Source organism: Aureobasidium namibiae (genome assembly GCF_000721765.1).
Source record: "Aureobasidium namibiae CBS 147.97 unplaced genomic scaffold scaffold_14, whole genome shotgun sequence".
Taxonomy (NCBI): Eukaryota; Fungi; Ascomycota; class Dothideomycetes; order Dothideales; family Saccotheciaceae; genus Aureobasidium; species Aureobasidium namibiae.
The window spans coordinates 746,771-767,201 of record NW_013581195.1 but is presented as its reverse complement, the minus strand read 5'-3'; the positions used below and the strand labels follow the sequence as shown (position 1 = coordinate 767,201).

Here is a 20,431-nt window from a genome sequence, read left to right as displayed (position 1 = left end):
TGCGGATTATTGCTGGATATTCAAAATGCAAGAACGCGACGAGACGATTTGGGAGGGAAGAGCGATGTTTAGCTTCTATATAGCGAGAGACCTACTCAAAAGCATTCGTGCTGTCACTGCCTCATCCTTCAAAGAGAATATTCGCAACGAGATGGTCTTTTAGGCTTCCAATATACTCGAAGGGGTAGTGAAACGTTCTGTGTAACGGTTGATAGCACATGCTCCAGACACACGTGCCATGCGACTCCCGGCGGTAGTTGACCTACAGCAGCCCATCTCCTGAGAGACATCAGTCTGTGCATGCTTGGAGAGAAACACAGGAATGGTCGAGATGTCACGTCGCGTTCATGGCTCGCTGGAAGGAAGGATTCTGGCGCAGCAGCCATCGAGTGCGACATCTTCAGCATCGCCTCCACCAACAGACGTCTGTCACAAAGTAAGCAGACGCCAAAACTTTGGAATGCCACAACATCAGAACGAAGTCAAGGCGCAGAGTAGCCAAGCCTCACTCAATGACGAATAGTAGGTAGAGTTCGTGGTATGGACAGGAGACAAGGTTGAGTGGACTCCGCCAACGCCAAGCACCTTGACAGCCTCGTGCTATTTGCGTCCAATACCTTCCGATGCTATCTGTTGGCAACGTGAAGCAGACAGCCGGCGTCGATCTTCTATCGTACCTTCCCACCAATCGATCTCTTGCTCTTCACGATCTTGATGACACGTTAGCCGCATGGTAGCTAAATTCAAGCAATCCAGCATATAGATGACCACAAACATCTCACTCTGTTCAATCTGCTCAGCAAGGCGGTGACATGGTTCACGCCTCGGTACAGCCACTGTCGTTTGGGACCTGTGGATTCATTTCACTCAGAATCTCGGATGGTTTAAAGATGGCAACTGCTATCTTTCGAATGTCCGAGCCACATTAGAAGACCTAGATCTCCTCGAAGAATGCTCGAATGCTCTATGAATGAAGTGGAAGCAATCATAGCGCCATGGAATCGACTTCATAACTGCGGCCAGGGTGATACGCCTGGCGAGCAAAGGTTCGAAATAATTGCATCTCTGCAAACCATCCTAGTACCAGGACTCGAGAGACGAGCACATTACTTGAGGCATGAAATAGAGGGCTGATTGCAGAGTCATCTGGGTACTAGAGCACATTTCACTATTCGATTTCGAATGGAAGCAAAAGCTTGCAATGATGTATGATGTATATACACAAGGCCTTACTAGACCTTCTCTTCCTTTACTAATGATCTAAAGCATAACAATGCCGAAAAATAATACTAGGTGTAATCACAAAACAAACAAGCCGACAGAAATCTCACGTTGAGACAGCCAACTTAAGCATCAACATCGACCAACTGGCGCGACTTATGCGCCTTTTCAGCCTCCTTGATCAAGATATCAAAGTCGCCCGACATTTCACACATGCCCTTGAAGATGCCGTTGTCCATTCTGATGAGGTCCCAAGGAGCGCCAAACTCAATCAGCTCGCCCTTGTCGAGGACCAAGACCTTGTCGTAGTCAACAATGGTCTGCAGACGGTGAGCAATAGTGATGGTCGTGTTCTTAATCTCACGAATGGTCTCTTGAATCTTGGCATCAGTGGCGTAATCGATGGATGCAGTTGCTTCGTCCATGAGCAGGACCTTGGGGTCCTTGAGCAAAGCACGTGCCAGACACAGGAGTTGACGCTGGCCTTGCGAGAGGTTGCTACCAGACTCTGCGACCGGCGAGTAAAGGTTGGTGAAGATGTTCTTGTTCTCCAGAGTGGCGGGAGAGTCGGTGGCAGCTTCGGCAGATACGACTTCGCCATTTGTCGGTGATGGGGCACGCGACGGCTCGGCAGAGGCAGCACCAACAAGCTGTGTTCGTCGAAGTGCGGTGAAGATCTCTTCGTCAGTGAACAGCCCGAAGGGGTCAAGGTTACTCCTGATGGTGCCGGTGAAGAGCGTGGGATCTTGAGGAACCATGACAATGTTCTCACGCAAGTCCTGAAGGCCGATGACACTAACATCAACATCATCGATGACGATGCTTCCCTTCTCGGCTTCGAGAGCTCTGAAAAGAGCAAGAGCCAATGAACTCTTACCCGCACCTGTTCTGCCCACAACACCGACCTTCTCGCCGGGCAAGATCTTGAAGCTGAGGTCCTTGAGCACCATGTCGAAATCGCTACGGTATCTAGTGCTGTAGTCTTTGAACTCGACAGCACCTTGGCTGGGCCAGTCGGGCAAAGGCTTCTTGTCTTCAATCTGGTATGGCGCTTCTTGCTCGACCTCGAAGTATTCCTTAATACGCTCGACAGCGTTCATGTTTTGCTCGTTCATCGAGTAGAGTCTGACAAACCACAGGACGTTTTCGGTGAAAGTAACAGCGTACGTCATGGCCAGACCAGCAGCACCAGCATCGAGTTTACCGACGCTCATGATAACGAAAGAACCAGTGAAGAAGGAGACCAAAGCACCTGTTACATCGACACGGAATGCGAGCCAACGGTTAGTGCCCCAACCGTAGATGAAAGGTCTCGAGTGAGTGTTGACCTTCTGCATGTTTTCGCGGATGAAGCGGCGTTCGTCACCATAAGCTCTGATGGTTGTCATGCCTGACAAGGTCTCACCGAACTGCTGGTACAAAGGACTGCGCTGCACAGACTCAAGACGCTTGAGATCACGAGCAGCATTGATGTAGAAAGCACCAATCATGAAGTAGAGAACACTGATGAAGACACCAGCAATCAGGAAACGAGGAGTGATGACCGAAATAAGAATAACAGTGGTGATGATCGAGGCCATACAGTGGACTACTCCGACAGCAACAGGGGCGATTTCTTGGTCAATAGCCTCGACATCCTTGGAGAACCTGTTCATGATCTGACCCAGAGGAGTAGAATCGAAGAAGCGGAACTTGGCGTGAGTGACAGACTCCATAAGCTTTCTGTGTATTCTCTTAGAAGCAACCAAAGATCCGTAGAAAAGGACACCTTCGCGCGAGACTGTGATGAGCATGTAGATAAGACCGAGAACACCGTAGACGCCGAGGTAGTAGGAAACGTCGACATCGTTGGAACTCTCTGAACGAATAGAGAACTGTTCGGTGACATTGGAAGTGCCAAAGGAGGGCAGACCCCAGAGACAGGATCCACTTTTGACACAAGAAGCTCCACCGCCAATACCACTGAACACATGAGTAAGCTGGCGAGGTTGGGTGTAGACGCCCATGACAGACATCTCGCGCTTATCAGCGTAGGCGTTGGCCCATTGACGAATCCAGACGTTGGTCGAAACCTGCGAAACTTGCTGAAGGGCAAACATCATGGCAGTCACGACCCAGTAGTACCATGTACCCATGTAAGAGAAGTACATGAGGATGACCTTGAAGCTGACACTTCCAGTAGCCTTGGTTTCGACAGGAGCGGCGACATCACCAATGTCCTTGTTCATGCCAGGAATATCCTTAGTGACGACCTTGTGGAGAGTGTTTTCCTCATAATCGATTGCACCGTTCTCTTCGGCGGCCTCTCCATTGGCATTTCCGTTCGCACCGAATGCCTTGTCACCACCGATCCCAGAAGGTACGCGAGATGGGATGACTGATGCTCCGCCTTCGGACTCTTCCAAGGCCGTGCTAAGGTCTTCAGTGAGCTTTCCAGACATAATGACATCCCTGGCACTACCTTGTGTACTGACTCTGCCGTTGTCCAGTACGGCGGCAAATGCAGCATGGGGAAGACAGAGGGTAGTGCTGTGAGTGACCAAGATACAAGTCCTGTTGAGCATGAGAGGGCCTCTGAGAGCCTTCTCGAAGATCCACTTGGAGGTATGGGCGTCGACTGCGGAAAGAACATCGTCGAGGAGAACGTGTCTGGCATTGCAGTAAAGTGCACGAGCGAGAGAGATACGTTGCTTCTGTCCACCGGAAAGAGTCACACCCTTCTCACCAACAAGAGTCTGGTCACCACCGTCAAGAATCTCGAGATCACGTTGCAGAGAGCAAGCGACGATGACATCCTTGTAGCGTCTCGGGTTCCAAGGGCTAGCGAAAACAATGTTTTCCTTGATGGTTCCGTTGACAAGCCAGGCCTGTTGAGCGCAGTATGCGACACTCTCAACCAATCCAGTATCCGGGTCAGTCTTGAGTCCCTCCCTGCTTGTACCACCTGGCAAGTACACATGGCCATCAAGTTTGGACATTTCACCAAGAAGAGCCATAAGAAGAGATGTCTTGCCACTGCCAGTGGGACCGACAATGACGTTCAGTTCGCCAATTCGGAAGCGCATGTTGAGATCAATCATCTTGAAGTCATCGGCTTCAGTGCCACCACCCCAGCTGAAAGTTGCATTCTCGAATCCAATGACATGGTTACCGTCTTCGTCAAATTCCTTGTCTTGGAGTTGGTTGTATTTGTCGGTCTCGGGCTCGTTGAGATATTCCTCGATACGGTCAACAGACACCTTGGATTCCTGAACGTGTGCGACCATATCGGCAAGCTGGTCCAGGGGGATGCGCAAAAGACTGAAGAGCGAAAGAGCGGTGAAAGCGACAGATGGGACCAGATCCTTTTTCTCGACCATAGTGTAAACGAGGAAGGTAAGGAAAGTGATGACCATGGGAGCTCCTCCCCAGATGGTGGCTGCGGCGGCCCAAACGATGTATCTGTTACGAAGGTTCTTGAGTTCAATTGCTCTCTTCTCGTCGACCTGACCAAGGAAGCGCTGCTCCCAAGCAAAGTACTTGATAATACGAATGTTGGTCAGCACTTCGTTGGTGGTGTGAATACGAGCATCAGTAGCTGCGAGAATCTTCTTTTGCGCCTTGGTGAACTGCTTGGCGATGAAGAGGTTGATAGGAAGGAGCAATGCCATCATGGCGATACCAGCAATACTGCTGTAGCCCAGAATGCTGTAGAGAAGGTAGATGGCGAGGGCGAACTGAACAGGTGTCTCTGCCCAGAGGAAGTGCAGATAGGCGCAGATTTCACTGACCTTGAAGGCGTCGACGGCCATCAAGTTGATGATTGTACCAGAATTGACCTGCTCGGTGTTCTCCTCCTTCTTTGGGACATCCTTGGTGGCCTCCGAGGTCTTCTTACCCTTGTAAAACGACTTGACCTTTTTAAGGAGAGCATCCTTGACAGACCCCTTAGGTGCAGGAGGTTCGTCGACATTCGTCTTCTTCTTTTCTTCCTCACCAAGAACCTTGTCACCCGCTGCTGCAGTCTTACGGCGCAGAGCTTTGGTATAAATTTCACCAATGATGATAGCACGCAGACGGATACAGGTCTTTCTGCCGACCCAAAGAGCTTGACCACCGGAGAGAGCAGAGACGAGACCAGAAACAAACAGCAAGATAACGTAGAACCATGCAGCGTTGACTGGGGTACCGGCCGGGTTCTCAACGTACTCCAGAATGACCTTGAGCAGAAGCGTGGGAACGAAAAGGTTGACTCCAGACAGTGCGGCCCATGCAGCTTGGACGAGCAAGCCACGCTTAAAGTACTTCAACAAGTGCCATGCGAGAATCGAGGTTTTCTTGACCTGGCGGTAGTCGGAGAGGACAGCTTCAGCCTTGTCTCTGGGGTTGAGGTTCCAGACGTCCGACAACTCGGTAGTCTTCTTGTAACCCCTCCAGATGATGGGGTCAAGCCAGGAGAAGGTAGCGAGAGAAAGTACACTGGCCAGAGACTCTCTTGATGGCTCGATGTCGCCTTCGTACTCGAGTTCAACGGGCTTGTTACCCTTACGTGAGGTGAGCATGATCAGAGTCAGCAGAGTGGTAAGCGCAAAGTGAGTGCTCGTGAGCGCTTGCGCACCCATAGAGACTGGGTGGATCATTGCTGAGCGGAAGAGGAGGAAGGCGCAGACCCATTGGGTGGCGTAGAGGAAACCGGTGTGGTACCAGAGCTTGTTGAACGAGTAGTTGTTGGTGCTGGAGAAGTAGAGACGCAGGGTAGTCAAGACTGCAACGTACGACCACAAAGCAGTACTGCAGATGATTGTAACCCTACTCCAATTCCAAATGCCAGTGGCGCAAGCAGCAGCATTGATGCCAACCTCGGCCAGGACAGCAAGCTCTTCAATGACGGGGAGGACGAGTTGGCCTCGAGGCTTGTCGACGACAGACATCTCGGTGTTACGGGTGCGAACGGTACGGATGGCGAGATGTTCGTTTCTGTCGAACTCGTCCGAGTCATCGTCGGTATCTTCGCCATCTTGAGCGGTGGGATTGCGAGAGTCCCAAGGGTGGGCATTTTTAGGATTAACAGGTTTATAGGTAGAAGAGGATTTCGAGTTGACGGCGGTTTGGATTAGTTGGTAGGTAAGATATAGTATTGAGACTGCGCTCGCGATGAGGGGGATGATTCCCATGAGGTAGCTGGACCATGGTTAGCACTCTGTCTCTGAGGCGAGACATGTCTGTCTCTGATTGGTAGCAAGTATAGGGGAACTCACTCATTTTGGAAGCAGTCGGTGGAATCATCACTCCGCCAGACAGGGCCCTTGCATTGCCCCCAGTTGAACATGGCGGGGATCGCGCCAGGACGTGGCAGCGTGGATGGTGGGATGTATGTGTTTCGCCGCTCTCTCAAGCAATGATTCTGATACGGCCAACTGCTCGGCTCGTGCACGTCTCGAACACTTTCTAGACGTCAACGACAACAACCACCAGAACTTCGAAGTGTTGTGTAACAGCGACGCTGCGATGAAAAGGTTGACGAAGGATGCAAGAAGCCAATTGCGCTCGGTTCGGCCTGACCGTCTGCTAGCTTTATCTGCGTCACTTCGGCAGGGCTTGACTTAAATTAAGCTCGCCAATCCTGACCCTCTTGACTCGTCCGCTCGTTATGTCGTGCTTTAATCGTGCTTGAACTCCTGGAGAAAGACGCCGTCTGAAAGAGAGAACCGCAACCTGAGCGCGGCCGCTATTGTCATATTAAAACATGCCATAGGTGCCCTCCTGACCGACGCTTATCCTCGATGCAACACGTACTACCGCTCTGGATAAATTCTCCTCCTGACTCATACAGCTACCGCGCAACGACCTATCACCGGCTTCCCAATCAGGCAGGACCCAAAGCTTGCGGAGTCCAACACGAGAATAGCACACCAGCACCTCAGGATCCAGACAGACGGAATGAGGATTCAGAGATACGGCAAAATTTGTTAACAGACCGCTATACGCCATTTGATATTGACAAAGAGAATTTAATTGGTTCGCTGGGTGACGAGTCCAGTCATAACACCCGCAGAGTGCGCAATGCCGCAATGCAACAGCCACTCTCTTATCAGCTTTCATTGCTCGGGTTGCGCGTAGACCGTCATCCTTCACGCCCTTTACGCCCTCCCCGCTACTGAACCCTAGAAAAATGCCGCGCGTGCATTCGCTTAGTTTCTGGGTGCAGCAACTGGGGTCCATGGCTGGTACTTGTTCTTGACACTGTTTTGCGTTAGCTTACCCACCCTCATTTGATGTAGGCTGCCTCATGACTTACGTGTTGAAGGGTCTGTATGCACTTCTGCTCCAGGTCAAGCAGGGACGGTGCTCTGCAGGCTCCCATGGGCGAACCTGTCTCTGGAGGAGGGGGTCTTGGGATGGTGCCTTGTCAACCATGTATGACATCCAGGCGTGCCTATGTCTTGTGAGTGGATTGCACCGTGCAACTTCCTGGCAGAATTTCATACCAGCCGGGCTCGATCTGGTCACTGTTTGGCATTGAGTCAGTCCTCCTGCTGCTTGATCGGGTATCGTTGTATGTATACGCACGGGTTGAACTCCTGGTCCTTGTAGTCGCACCATCTCGTTCTCACTATGACCGGCATATCAGATGCAAACTCTTTCAATGTCTCGGTTCCAAATCGACGTACAGGGCAGGTCCTCCATGTTCTCATAGTACTTGTTGCCGTAACGATCTTGGCCGATCAGAGTTCCAGCCTTGGTGTCACCTGTACTCCTTCAGTTACGGTCGCAAGATGTCGGCATTGTTTCATGTCGTACCCATGTACTATAGCAGCGAGAGATCCAGTAAGTTGGCGTTCGTAGAGGGCCATTCGTAGATTCCGGAGCGGCGGACGTACCTGCATCTGGTGGCCATATTCCTAGCAAAGAGTTAGCACAAGCAAGTGAGAGAACGGCCGTAATTACTCACCTTGAGGCCAATTGAGCGCAAGTTGCGCAGCGTTCTCATAATAGTCGACATGATGTGTAGCGTGTGATTTACAGTCCTCACTGCTCTCGTCTGCGTCGCGATCCAGGATGCGGCGGCAATCGATGGTCAGCAGGCGTTTGACTTGTTTGTTCCCGGATTGATCGCCAGCCTTGGCATCAAATGTCAATCGAAACATTTATCTATTGTGTCTACCAATCTAACCTTGGATCGTTGTCCACAGTTGGAAAGATGTTTGCAAGATGTGTTCCGAGGCAAGCAGCCCGTAGGGTAGTGAGATCGATCAGGTTGTCCCATCAGATGCCCACGAAAAGACGCTACTCCAACTCAAGCATGGCTCCTACAGCCGATGCTCCGTCTCCTGGAGCAGCTTTGGGAGGTTTGAATACAGAGCTAGACAAGTTGTCCCCTCGCTTTGATATCTCATCCTCACAAATTGAGATCCTGAGGTCTCCGTCCGATTTCTATGAGACCTTGAAGGCAAGTTGAGCAATCACAGTTTTTTGTCTTTCCTTTTCTCTTTCCATATATCTTCTTGTTTCTTTTTAACCGTATCTATGGTACACGAGCACAATAATTTCTCTGTGTTTTGGTCTCTCGACACAATAAGCCAGCTTTTGAAGCCTCCCGACTAACTAGTAGGACAGACCAAGATCAGAACAGCTGAACGGAGAATCTACCTGTCCACGCTGTACATTGGCAAGTCCGAGCACGAGTTGGTATGTTCGATTGTCGGTGTCCATGTACTCCAGTCTAACGGCCGACACAGATCCAAACCATCCAAGAATCTCTGAAACGCAACCCCAATCTCAAAGTTTCCTTCCTGACGGATTCCCTCCGAGGAACCAGAGAGACACCAAAAGCATCATGTGCTACACTGCTAGCAGCTCTGATCGACGAGTTCGGCCCAAACCGTGTTGAAGTATGCATGTACCACACACCAAACCTGACCGGAATCCGCAAATCCATCATCCCCAAACGCATCAACGAAGGCTGGGGATTACAACATATGAAACTCTACGGTATTGACGACGAGATCATCATGTCAGGCGCAAACCTCTCATCCGACTACTTTACCAACCGTCAGGATCGGTATCATCTGATCTCTTGCAAACGTATCACCGACTATTTTGCCAAGGTGCATGATACAGTGTGTAGCATCAGCTACCGCGTGGTACCGAATGCTTCTGCACCTGGAGGCTTCAACCTAGCCTGGCCGACCACAAACGCTCATCCGGCTCCCTTGACAGATCCCAAGGAGTTCATCATTCAAGCCACCAACCTACTTGCTCCTCTGCTAAAGCCTGCCACCACATCTCTTGCACAGACAACCCAAACGGATACACAAATCTATCCTCTGCTGCAACTAACACCTCTCCTCAAACCTGATACATCGACCGAACTGCCAGCTCTCACCACAATCCTCAAGAAGTTGGCCACACCAGCGTTCGCAGGGAGCAAATGGACCTTTACAGCCGGCTACTTCAACATGACACCCTGGCTGCGTGACTTGCTCTTAGCTTCCAACCCATCGTCTGCAAACGTGATTGCCGCCTCACCATGGGCCAACGGCTTCTACGGCTCCCCAGGCATCTCAGGCATGCTACCAGCGGCTTATACCCTTCTGGGCCGCCGCTTCCTCTCCTCGGTCCAAAAAGCCGGGCTCGCCAACCAAATCACACTCAAGGAATGGAGAAAAGGCACCGTCAACACACCAGACGGATGGACCTACCACGCCAAAGGCATCTGGGTGACTCTGAAAGATGAGTGCGGTCCCAGTGTGAGTTTGATTGGCAGCAGCAATTACACAAAGAGGAGTTATAGTTTGGATCTAGAGGCGAATGCGTTGATTGTCACGAGGGATGTAGGCTTGATGAAGAGGTTGAGGGAGGAAGAGGAGTGGTTGCAGGAGTATGCTACCAAGGTTGATCAGAGGACGTTTGAGAAGACGGAACGCAGGGTTGGGTTGCATGTGAGGATTGCCATGTGGATCGTGACGCTGGTTGGTGGTGCTCTGTAGGTTGATGTATGAGCATCCGTACGGATATGTGGAAGAGAGTCTGGTTGGTTAGAGCACTTTATCTCAGTCAAAAGATGGGACCAGAACAGCCTCCCAGCACATCTTCGGCAATGTCCATTCGAGCATAAGAAGCACATCACGAAGACACAAGCAACCACAGGGGAAAAGCGTAGATGGCCTTTTGAATCATTTTTTGTTTTTCATTCCGGCAACAGCATAACCAGCCGACTAACACCTCGTGCCCTTTTTTTGTCTATAACCGTACAAAATTTACTGCTTCTCAGCAGCCTTGCGGGCCTTGGAGCCACGGAGCTTGGTGGCCTTGACACCGGCCTTGACCTGGCGGGTGCTCTTCTTGACGGCAGAGGCGCGCTGGACGGCCTCCATGTGCAAGTCGGAGCGGTAACCGCGCTTGGTGGAGCCGGAGACGGCGTTGTTGATGAGCTTGCGCGAAGGGGTGGTGGCCTTGAAGGTGGTCTTGTTGTAAGACTTGGCGGGCTTGTTCCAGTTGTTGCCGAGCTTGGTGGTGACCTCGATCTTGTTGTCCTTGGCGTTGATGCCGATGGCCTGGGGGTTGGCGAGCGAGGAGTACTGCGCATCTTGTATTAGTGCCGTGTCTCTTGCGACTTGAAAGCGACACAAAATGCTCACCTTGCGCGAGTGGAGGTTGGTCAGGTTAAGGGGGTCCTTGGAGAACTGAACACCGCCAGCCTGGTTGCGCTTCACGAGGAAGGCATTGTTGTGGCCTTGAATAGAGCATGCGCGTCAGTTACGAGTCCCTCAAATCGTTGTCCACTTGTTCGTTTCGCCTTCCTCAATGAGCTGTATCTTTCCCTTGGAGCAATTCGTCGAAATTCCCTTCTTTCGTCCAATATTCCTCCTCTTTCGGTCTATCTTTTGGGGCGAGCGGAGTAGCACATACGGATGGTCTCCCAGATGAGGTCGTAGGAGGTGTTTTCGAAGTTGGTGGCCATTTTTGCTGTATTTGGAGATGAATTGGATCTTGCAGAGTGCAAAGTCGCGAATATTCAAAGGCGCTTGTGTGGGCTTGACGCCCGGCTAACCTTCCCGAAAGCAGTGACTCTGCCCTAAAGTTGCTGTTCGGTTGCTGGCTGCCGAGAGAGAGAGAGAGTCGCCAGAGTCTGGGGTTCCATGGTACAAGCAGCATGCGTAAGCTGAGCCCCTTCGCCGCAGCCCGTTTGACGTCTTCTTTCAGCAGCAATCTCCCAGACTCTAGTCAGCCCTGTATGTGACTGCGTATACCTCTGGCCTCCTAGGCCTCGAATCGATCATCCATCTACACTTGGCGCTCCATCTGGGCAAACACTCGGATCGCTATATCCCCGGCCAAGCCGCTGCTCACCATCTATCTATCCGTCTATTCCGAGTCCGCCGCGACCACACATAGCACCGCGCATTCTTTCTCTGCCTCTCACTGCTGTCACCACCACAAAACCATCATAATGGGCTATCTATTCTACTCGATAACCTTCCTCTTCCTGGTCAGCGCAACCGGTACCCATCACACCATTCTCTCCCTCTGCTTCAGACTGCACAAACACTAACACAACCCCCACAGCGCTCTACCTAACCAAACACCTCTGGATCGCCCACGCCCCACCAATCCCTTACCTCACCGCCCCCGGCCACATCCCCGAGCCCCTCTGGCGCCTCTCCCAATCCCTGCAGCGTCTAAACCCCTTTGCTCAAAACGCCTACATCAGTCTAGGCCAAAGCAGTTTCGAAGACGACATTGAAGCAGGCTTCAGCAGTTCAAACTTCGACTTGCGCGAGAATGTGGAAGGCGGAGATAGTAGACAAGGTCTGGATGAGCAGGGCAAGCAGAGAGTAAGGGCGATTATGAAGAGTAGGGGTTGTGGGTTTGATGAGGCGAGGAGGATGGTCATGGAGGAGAGGTTCGGGAGGGAGAATATTGATAAGGATGGTAGGCCGAGGGATCCAAAGGCCGTCATGTTTGACAGGCTGTGATGCTTGGACTTTTCCTCTTTCTTTCACTTTGTTCGGTTCGTTTGTTCCAGCCAGCCATGGGACCTGGCCTGGTTTCTAAGCCTTTCTTTTGTCTGCTTGATCTTCAATATACCATGGTCCGTTGACCAATATCATTTTCTGGTTCTGATCGAGGGTCAGGCTCCTCATGCTACTTGTTTTTCCTGGCTCAATACACATTTCCGTCTCCGTTTACCATGCAACCAAATCCCGAGCATGCCCATAAAACGCCTCGCTAAACACAACAGCTTTTCCCTTGAATCATAGACGAGGCTAACAAGTTCATCAAATGCCAAACTCATCGTCTCTGGTAAGCATTTGGGGGCATGCCTGGCGGCATACCCGGTGGAGGAGCAGGGAAACCAGGAGGCATACCAGGCATTCCGAAACCTGGCGGTGGTGCAAAGCCAGGGGGAGCTCCATTTGGTGCGAAGCCTGGGGGAGGGGCGAAGCCTTGAGGACCATTGTAGCCGCCTTGCGGTCCGTTGTAACCACCAACGCTGGGAGGCGGCCGGGCAGGTACACCAGCAGCTGCGGGAGGTGGTGGAAGCTGATTCCTGGAGGCCGGAGGAGCACCGTATCCACCAGTCACGGGCGAGACACCGTACGGTGCAGCAGACATGGGCGTAGGTGGCGCGATAGGGGTTGCGATCTGAGGTGCCAGCAGTTGTGGGGGTAGAGGTTGGACTTGAGGCTCGATATTGTGTTCGCGACCAGCAGCAGCCAGGGCACGCTCTGCGGCGTCTCCGTGACGTTCTCCCTTGCCATCCTTCTTGAAGGCGTACTGAACGGTGATCTCCTTGTTCATAAGGTATTGGCCGTGCATGTTTGCGATGGCATCGTCCGAGGCTTCGAAGGTGGTAAAGGAAACGAAAGCGTAGCCCTTTGTGAGGTTGGCGTCGTCGCGGGCCACCTGGAGTTCTGTTAGTTCCTCGCGAGGCCAGACTGATTGCAGAGCGACATACCTTTGGCGCAGAGGTCAAGCTGCCGAAGCGACTGAAGGTTTCAAACAGAACGCGCTCGTCGACCATGGCATCCAAGTTTCCAACAAAGAGCTCAGCACCCACGTCCAGAGTCTTCTGCTTGTCGGCAGAGGCCTTGTTCACACGGATAGGCTTTCCCCATAGACGGATCTGGTTCATGATTTTGGCGGCATAGTCGGCATCCTCTTCGCTGACAAACTCGACGAAACCGAAGCCTTGATGTGTTTGGGTGACGCGATCCTTTGGAAGATGGACGTTGACGATGCGGCCGGCCTGCAGCATCAACTCCCAGACGAGTTGGTCGGTCACGCGCTCATCGAGGTTTCCAACGTAGACGGTCGCTTCCTTGTCTTGTTCCCTGGACATGACGTTAGCTTGGTCTGGACCTGGTGTAGTATGCGCCGTCGACGGTAGGCAGGATTGGAAGCGGGAGCGAGTCGCAAGAATGACGGGGGACAACACACCAATGCTTTCCTCCCGAAGCCATGTTTGCGCGTGGACTTGAATGTGGCTGACAGAGCTGTGTCTGGTTGCTGTCGCATGCGCTGGAGAAGTTCAGGAATGACCATGGATGAACAATGCTGCCGAAGGTCCAAGCTTCGTCCATTCGCCGCAAAGGCCGAGTGACGATTTACGGGTCGACGACTTGAATCTGTCCAGCAATTTTCATATTCACCACCGTCTTCATCTACTCAACATGCAGCTCTCCGAAGAGACCAAGGTACGTAGACTTTGCATAAACCATTCGCGTGACATTTGGCCAACTCTGTTCCAGGAGCGCATCTCGCGCGTCATCGAAGTTTCCCGTGTCGCTGTTCACTAGTACGTCCTCCCTATCTTTCGAATACCCTATACCCTCTGGAATCTCTCGTTCTTATCTTGGTCGCACTATCTGGGGTCTGAAGATGAGAAAGAGCAAGGAAGCGGGAGTTTTCAATTATACGAGTCCTCGTACATCACATATTTTCACGACAACGCCAGCAACGAGAGGATCCATTGCAAAAGGACATTAGCTGACAAGTCGTCTTACAGCGGCTACCTTCCCTTGATCATCTACCTGGGCTACACTCGCAGCGTGCCTCGCCCTTCGCTCATCAAGTACGGCTCCACCTCAACAGACGTACAAGCACGGCAATCTAACAATCTGACAGGCTCTTCTCTCCTCTCGCCATCTAAGCAAGAAGAACTAGCCGAGAACTGTACGATAGACGAAACGAGTCCATGAGGCTGTCAGGAGGATTCACGGCACAGCCCAAGGAGATGCAGGACAGCAAGCGGCTTTGACCTTTGCAGGCCGCTGCCTGCCACTTTTTGTACAAGATAAAACATGGCAATTGATGAAACCACATGACTTTCTCCAACTATACTATCTGTGGCTATCTGTTGACTCTTTCCTTCGAGCGTGTTTTCAAATCTCCTCTCTACGAGGTGTCCTTCTTGAATCTGCTCGCAAAGGCTGGGAAGTTCATGGTCGACTTCTTCTCCACAGGACTTGCAGCCTGCGCAGCTGCAGCTACAGTCGCCTTCTGTGCTTCCGCTCCCTGGCTGACCTTCTCCAGCAACTCGGCTCCATTCATCTTGTCCACCTTGCCGAATCTCTTGCGTCCCTTTTCGACGTCGAAGAATTCTTCTTCTGCGCGTCCTTCGCCTTCCTTGGCTACAGCCATGAGATCAACCGTTTGGCGAAGCTCGTCGAGACCTTCCATAAGCACTGGGTTGTCGAGGCTGCGAACAAAATCGATCAAGTGCTCAGTGTCAAGGCGGAAAGCCGTGACACTCTGCGGCGACAGACGACGGATAGATGGATCCAGCGGTAGCGCGAGGATGGCATTGCTGATGTGTGCGAGCGCGTCGAAGTAGATGAGCTCTTTGATCTGCACAGGCAACCCGAGCAACACGCTAGACATGACGTCGGATAGATAGCGTGTCAATTCCTGCATGTAAGGTGAAGCAGCTGGTGGCTCGTAGGTAGAACTCCAGTCATACTCGGCCGTCTCGATCAGATCGTCAATCTTGCTGTTAACGAGTTCGAAGATACGCTTCTCGGCCGCTTTTTTGGCTGTCGTGAACTCTTCTGTCGCGGCGAGCACGATAGGACCAGCCGCGCTGCTCGACGAACGGGCTTCTGCGAGCAAGTCTTGCAACTCTCGGCATGCTGTCTCAAAGTGATCGAGATTAGTCAAAATTTGCACAATTTGACCGGGATATTGTGATGATAGTCTCTCGACCAATGACCTGCACACTTTGTGGCAGAGGAGTTCATCTAGAGACTGTTTTGAAGCATTAGTCAGTCATGTGCTTGTTTTAGGTGAGGAGCGTCGAGTGGCTTACGCTCTTTAGTGTATCGTCAATGACACTTGAGTTTTGAAAGTGATCGTCAGAGAATAAATAAATCTGGTTTAGAAAGTTCCGGATGTCGATGCAACAAAGCGGGTACATCTGTGAAAAGGGCAGAACACAGGGGAAGCTACACGAATTAGCGTCACACTCGTGCGTATTCAAAACGCGTACACATACTTTTGCTGCTCGCGGTCCTTGTCTGGCGTATACCAACTGACGTTGATGACCTTGTCGTACTCGTCGGGGTTGTTGATGGGCATAGGCATGTAGTCGTCCGTCGAAACGATCTGCGTACGCAAGTGAGCCTACTGAACGCGAACCGCACGACTGGGCTTCCGGAAGCCTCTACATCACTCACCTCCTGGAAATCCTCGCTGAACCTTTGCTTGAGCAGCTGCGCGTATTTGTCGAATATTGTAAGCAGCAACTGGTCGAGACTATCGACTGAATACCCCCAGCTCTATCATCACTTATCAGCATCTTCCTGGACCTCGAATTAAGCGGTGGTGAAGATTGAGCGAGACTTACACCCATTGTTTGGACGAAAAGCGCAATGACGCCTTTGATTTTCAACAGCCTCTCGTCGTTGTCGATGGTTGGCAAGGACTTATTGACAAGTGTAATAGTGCTCTGGCACATTGAGTCCCACAACTCTTCGACCTGGATACCGTCAGCGACACCTACGGCTGGCTCAGAAGACTGGACATACATCTGCTAAGGACCTCAAATTTTCTGTCTTCATCATGGTGGCTTTTTCGACAATGGCAAACCCAGCAATGCTCTCCAGCAAAGTGCTTAACTCTCCGGCGTCTTCGTCCAGAAGATTCAGACTCGCAGGTAGGAGCAGCTCCTTTTGCCTCCTTCTGGTCGCTGAGTAGTCCTGACGAAACTTGTCGCTCTGGCTCAAGGCGTCGTGTATATGAATGGCCTCAAATAGAGGAGAAAAGTCGACCTGTACCTCTTCGTTGTTCAGCACATCGAACTCCTCGCTCTCGTCAGCAACAGCTTCCACCGCAGAGTTCAGTTTGAAGTTCCCAAGGTCCGGATTTTCTTCAAATCTCATCTTGTGTCTGGTTCGACGCATCTCTGTGTGATAGAATGCAACCTCACCCAAGAATTGCGAAGTCTCACGAATACGGAAAAGCCATGTGTTGAGATCTGCCATGACGGCCTCGGCTATCAAACGCTGAGTTGCAGGCACCGAGCGCTCAATCATGCCTGCAATCATGTAGCGGGTTACTTCTCTCAGATGAACATTCTGCAGCTCGTCCAAAGCTCGAAGTGCTGCATAACGGTTTTTCTCCTGGAGCAAATCATGCACTTGGTTTGCCAGCCTCAAAACCTCGAGACAATCCTTCAAGGCCTGGGTAGCATCATCAATATTCTGCCGAACGCCCCTGGAATCGACCAATGCTCTCTTCTGCTCTGCGAGTTTCTCGGTACTAGCCTCGATCGACTGGCTGAGACTCATAATCTCGGCAGTCAGAGTGACCGTTCCTTCTCGTACCCGCTGGAGCTGATTGACAGAGCTGATGAACTCTTGGTGGTTGGTGTTGCAAATGCGTTCGATCTCGGCTTGTCGATCGTTCGAGACTTGTGTCAACGCCTGGATGAGATGACCTGCACGCTCTGAGTTTCTGACATCGCGCATCACCGGGATCAACTGGTCGATGTAGTCTGTCTCGGATGATGACAGAATGATCTATACATTGTTAGCTTGCGGTCAGATTCTCAGAAAGACGATTTTGATACCTGCTGAACAGCGCCCATGAACTCATCATGAGGCTCAATGATTGCTGGCATATTCACTGCAACCGAGATCTCCTCGGACTGGTCTGCACAAAGATGATACCCCCTGCACAAGACACGTTCTTTGACACGTATCGACTTGAGGAAAGAGCACAACAAGTTGTTCCCGAGCAAGTGAAGTCACGACAGTGACGGACTAGCCTTCAGGACAAATAGGAAGGAACCGAATGCTGTTAATCTGCTAAATCGACTTGCTGGACTCGAGAAACAGAAGTACTCACCTCATGCTTTGGAGTTCGAGAGTAGTATGTGGTCAAAGCGTCGCGCCTTCCCGCTTCGGCTTGGCTCCCGCAGAGCCTCATCTCTCTCTCCTGCATGCAGTGCACATGGCAGGAGATTCAGGCTGCCAAGCAAAGCAGAGCAAACAGATGTGACTTCCAATAATGCTTCGACGTAGAAAGCATGAAGCCTCTTTGAACGACATGTGGTACAATTCCTTCCAGCAGTTGGACATGTTGGAGTGTACCTGGCACACGAACGTGAAGGAAACTCTGCATTCGCTTTGGTCACTCAAGTGTCGAACTTACAACATGACGTGCGAGCTCACCATCAAGGTGGAAGTACCTACCCTTCACGTCGTCGTTTCGAGGGATCGCTTTTGCACATCTCAACCTCCAACCCATACCGTCTTCCACCTTCCCTCTTCCATAGAATTGTTCGAGGTTTTACGAGGTCGAGCGTTGGGCCGTACTGATCGAATTGGTATCCACGATTGCCTAGTTTCGTCCACCCTGGGTCTCATACGGAAGGAGCGAACATTCGAGCCTTCCTTGAAAAGTAATTTCGTCGGGCACCTTCCCCAGTCCACCTATCTCACCCCTACCACTGTCGAGTTCGTTCAGTCTCCCTCGAACCTCTCTTGACCCTCCTCACCAGTGGCTACAGTTTTCGATCACTTTGAGTAAACGTTCACTGTCTATCTCGTCGAGAGCGTCGGGTCGGGTCCGTACCGGTTGTTGGATGCTATATAAGAGTCTTCCTCTACTCGCCAACTCTCCTTCCTTTCCTCCACGACCTTTACCAATCTTTGACACCACACACCTTTTGGAACAGTGTGTCTCATCCTTGGTCAAGGTCATCTTCCTTCTTCTTCATCATCATTACATCTTCCTTCTTCCAGCATCGAACCACCAACATGCACACCAATCTTCCACACCAGTCTTCGGACATGGTTCGCAGAGACAGCGGCAACTCTATCGAGGACCACAAGATCCTTCAGAGCGCCGCGGCCTTCGCCCAGTTCACCCCCGCTTCAAAGGTATGTCTACTTTCCTTCGTCTATCCTCTGCGCGCAGCTTTTCAACATCGCCCCTCTTGTATACAATGTCATTTGTCTTGGGTGTGCGCATCCAAGAACTTCCTTTCCTCCAGCACATCTTGCGCGCATCGTATCGCATTCATCTGCTACAAGACTCTGACTCTCGGCCATGGTGGTCCTGTTTCATGAGCTCTTCGCTTCGGTCTGTCTTGTCTTTGCCATTTGTCCTTGCCTTTGGTCCTCGCCTTTTGTCTTTGCTTTTTGGCTTTGTTTTTCTCATTCATCTTCAATCATTACACACTTCATCCTATTTTAACATATCTCTTCCACAACTCTCACCTTGGCTCGATACGCATCCCTTCTCACTCATACCTTCTTCTATCTTGTTCAACTCCCACACTCTACACCATCCATCTTGCCTCACCACACCTTTTTCTGTCCTAACCCATCTCCATCTCATATGTTTTTCTTTTTGTGCCTTTCTCATATCATGCCTTTCTCATCTCATATATTACTGTACTTTTCATCGTTGCTGACTCTATGTTTCCAACAGCAACCCAGTAACATGTCTCCTTTCCGACCCGTGTTCACTCCTGGTCAGAGCTTCTCGGCTTTCCAGGGCAACAGCAGTGCTACTTCCAACACCTTCCGCACTCCCTCGAAGGCCAGTGCCATGAATCTACTCAACATCGGTTCTACTCCTGATGGAGCATCCACTAAGGCCTCGTCCTTGTCACCAGTCAAGCCCATCGGCTCTGGCTTCTCCACCCCATCGCGTCAGCCTGTGCTGAGAGACGGTCCTCCTTTCAGCACCGACACAGATCCCAATATCACTGAGACTCGCTTCGTGCGTTTCGGTATGATCCCTGCCGAATGGTTTGAAGATGGTACCCTCATTGAAGTCCTCCATGGCGTAAGTTTCCTTCGCATCTATCACAACTGTCAACTAACCTTCTCATAGACCGGCCTTGTTGGCTTGATCGACAACTGTGTTCCCGCAGTCGGTGACACCCCTCACCACGTTTGTCTCTATGCCCGCTTCGACGACTTGCGTGCTGCTGCAGCCTCCAAGGAGATGTTCGAGAGTGCTCTGACCACAGTCACTTTCAACTTCGTTGACCATCATGAGTACTACGACTTCGATACTACTCATCCTCGCGCCCAGGCAGTCTCAGCCTACGATGGTCAGGTCGAATTCATCGCCATGCCCAAGAGCATGATGGAGTTCAACATCAACGCCATCTTCACCGAAGTTCGTGGTCTTGCTCAGGCTTTTGGACCCGTTCGTGCATTCGCATACATCGAAACCAAGGGCTTCCGGGCTCCGCGTTTCCGTGCCGAGTACTTCTCGGTGAAGACGGCCGACGAGGCCATCGCTATGTCTACCGACAATGCTGATGGCTACCACTCCGTGAGTACTCCCTTTCTGTCTTTTGATGCATTCTTCCATCATCTTCCACCTATCTTGTCGAGTTCATCACTAACAAATTCAGGATTCTGTCACTGTGTCCATCAAGCCGTACGAGCCTGCTGGATACAAGCGCTACGTCCACCCTGCCGCTTCTGGTATGACTGACCTGGTCGCTGCGACTGATGACCTTGCCATCTCCGGTGACTCCGACGATGGCTACAACAACTACACCACTCGTCACCACAGGGATGGTTACGGTGCTCTTCCTCGTGGCGACTACACCCCTCGTCGTTTCCGTAGCGGCTACCGTGGTGGTAACCGCCATGAGACCAACTGGGTTTCCAACGAATCTTCGGTTCATCAGACTGACCTCACATTCTGGCGCTGGAACCAGCCCCAGACAGTCAATGTCAACAAGATTGAGGCTGGTATC

The 20,431-nt window shown here is 51.5% G+C and overlaps 9 protein-coding genes across 9 annotated transcripts; 4 read left to right on the top strand and 5 right to left on the bottom strand.

Moving 5' to 3' along the window:
• Positions 1 to 1,346: 1,346 nt before the first annotated feature.
• On the bottom strand, positions 1,347 to 6,529 carry M436DRAFT_84109 (bile acid-transporting ATPase; the record flags this gene model as incomplete). The annotated part of the gene is made up of 2 exons (XM_013569910.1): positions 1,347 to 6,381; positions 6,459 to 6,529. 2 exons carry the CDS (start codon positions 6,527 to 6,529, stop codon positions 1,347 to 1,349), a joined length of 5,106 nt encoding a protein of 1,701 aa, XP_013425364.1.
• Positions 6,530 to 7,391: 862 nt separating this feature from the next.
• M436DRAFT_65943 (NDUFA12-domain-containing protein) lies at positions 7,392 to 8,203 on the bottom strand (the record flags this gene model as incomplete). The annotated part of the gene is made up of 8 exons (XM_013569805.1): positions 7,392 to 7,443; positions 7,499 to 7,636; positions 7,689 to 7,709; positions 7,771 to 7,813; positions 7,872 to 7,949; positions 8,002 to 8,008; positions 8,082 to 8,102; positions 8,153 to 8,203. 8 exons carry the CDS (start codon positions 8,201 to 8,203, stop codon positions 7,392 to 7,394), a joined length of 411 nt encoding a protein of 136 aa, XP_013425259.1.
• Positions 8,204 to 8,401: 198 nt separating this feature from the next.
• On the top strand, positions 8,402 to 10,190 carry M436DRAFT_74864 (uncharacterized protein; the record flags this gene model as incomplete). Its single annotated transcript, XM_013569909.1, has 3 exons — positions 8,402 to 8,654; positions 8,810 to 8,889; positions 8,940 to 10,190. 3 exons carry the CDS (start codon positions 8,402 to 8,404, stop codon positions 10,188 to 10,190), a joined length of 1,584 nt encoding a protein of 527 aa, XP_013425363.1.
• A 270-nt stretch (positions 10,191 to 10,460) lies between these two features.
• M436DRAFT_84106 (ribosomal protein L28e) lies at positions 10,461 to 11,164 on the bottom strand (the record flags this gene model as incomplete). Its single annotated transcript, XM_013569908.1, has 3 exons — positions 10,461 to 10,781; positions 10,842 to 10,936; positions 11,113 to 11,164. The coding sequence occupies 3 exons, from the start codon at positions 11,162 to 11,164 to the stop codon at positions 10,461 to 10,463; spliced, it is 468 nt and encodes a 155-aa protein (XP_013425362.1).
• A 489-nt stretch (positions 11,165 to 11,653) lies between these two features.
• On the top strand, positions 11,654 to 12,179 carry M436DRAFT_84105 (uncharacterized protein; the record flags this gene model as incomplete). Its single annotated transcript, XM_013569907.1, has 2 exons — positions 11,654 to 11,705; positions 11,770 to 12,179. The coding sequence occupies 2 exons, from the start codon at positions 11,654 to 11,656 to the stop codon at positions 12,177 to 12,179; spliced, it is 462 nt and encodes a 153-aa protein (XP_013425361.1).
• A 316-nt stretch (positions 12,180 to 12,495) lies between these two features.
• M436DRAFT_52042 (RNA-binding domain-containing protein) lies at positions 12,496 to 13,546 on the bottom strand (the record flags this gene model as incomplete). Its single annotated transcript, XM_013569655.1, has 2 exons — positions 12,496 to 13,110; positions 13,163 to 13,546. The coding sequence occupies 2 exons, from the start codon at positions 13,544 to 13,546 to the stop codon at positions 12,496 to 12,498; spliced, it is 999 nt and encodes a 332-aa protein (XP_013425109.1).
• Positions 13,547 to 13,877: 331 nt separating this feature from the next.
• M436DRAFT_84103 (Tom7-domain-containing protein) lies at positions 13,878 to 14,356 on the top strand (the record flags this gene model as incomplete). The annotated part of the gene is made up of 4 exons (XM_013569906.1): positions 13,878 to 13,901; positions 13,956 to 14,002; positions 14,213 to 14,278; positions 14,332 to 14,356. The coding sequence occupies 4 exons, from the start codon at positions 13,878 to 13,880 to the stop codon at positions 14,354 to 14,356; spliced, it is 162 nt and encodes a 53-aa protein (XP_013425360.1).
• Positions 14,357 to 14,709: 353 nt separating this feature from the next.
• M436DRAFT_12459 (exocyst complex subunit Sec15-like protein) lies at positions 14,710 to 17,323 on the bottom strand (the record flags this gene model as incomplete). Its single annotated transcript, XM_013569580.1, has 7 exons — positions 14,710 to 15,450; positions 15,512 to 15,647; positions 15,686 to 15,807; positions 15,879 to 15,980; positions 16,049 to 16,180; positions 16,230 to 17,222; positions 17,273 to 17,323. Coding segments are annotated over 7 exons (2,277 nt in total), but the record flags the coding sequence as incomplete, so codon positions are not given.
• Positions 17,324 to 19,791: 2,468 nt separating this feature from the next.
• Positions 19,792 to 20,013, top strand: M436DRAFT_20275 (uncharacterized protein; the record flags this gene model as incomplete). Its single annotated transcript, XM_013569592.1, has 1 exon — positions 19,792 to 20,013. A coding segment is annotated over one exon (222 nt), but the record flags the coding sequence as incomplete, so codon positions are not given.
• Between the last annotated feature and the right edge of the window lie 418 nt (positions 20,014 to 20,431).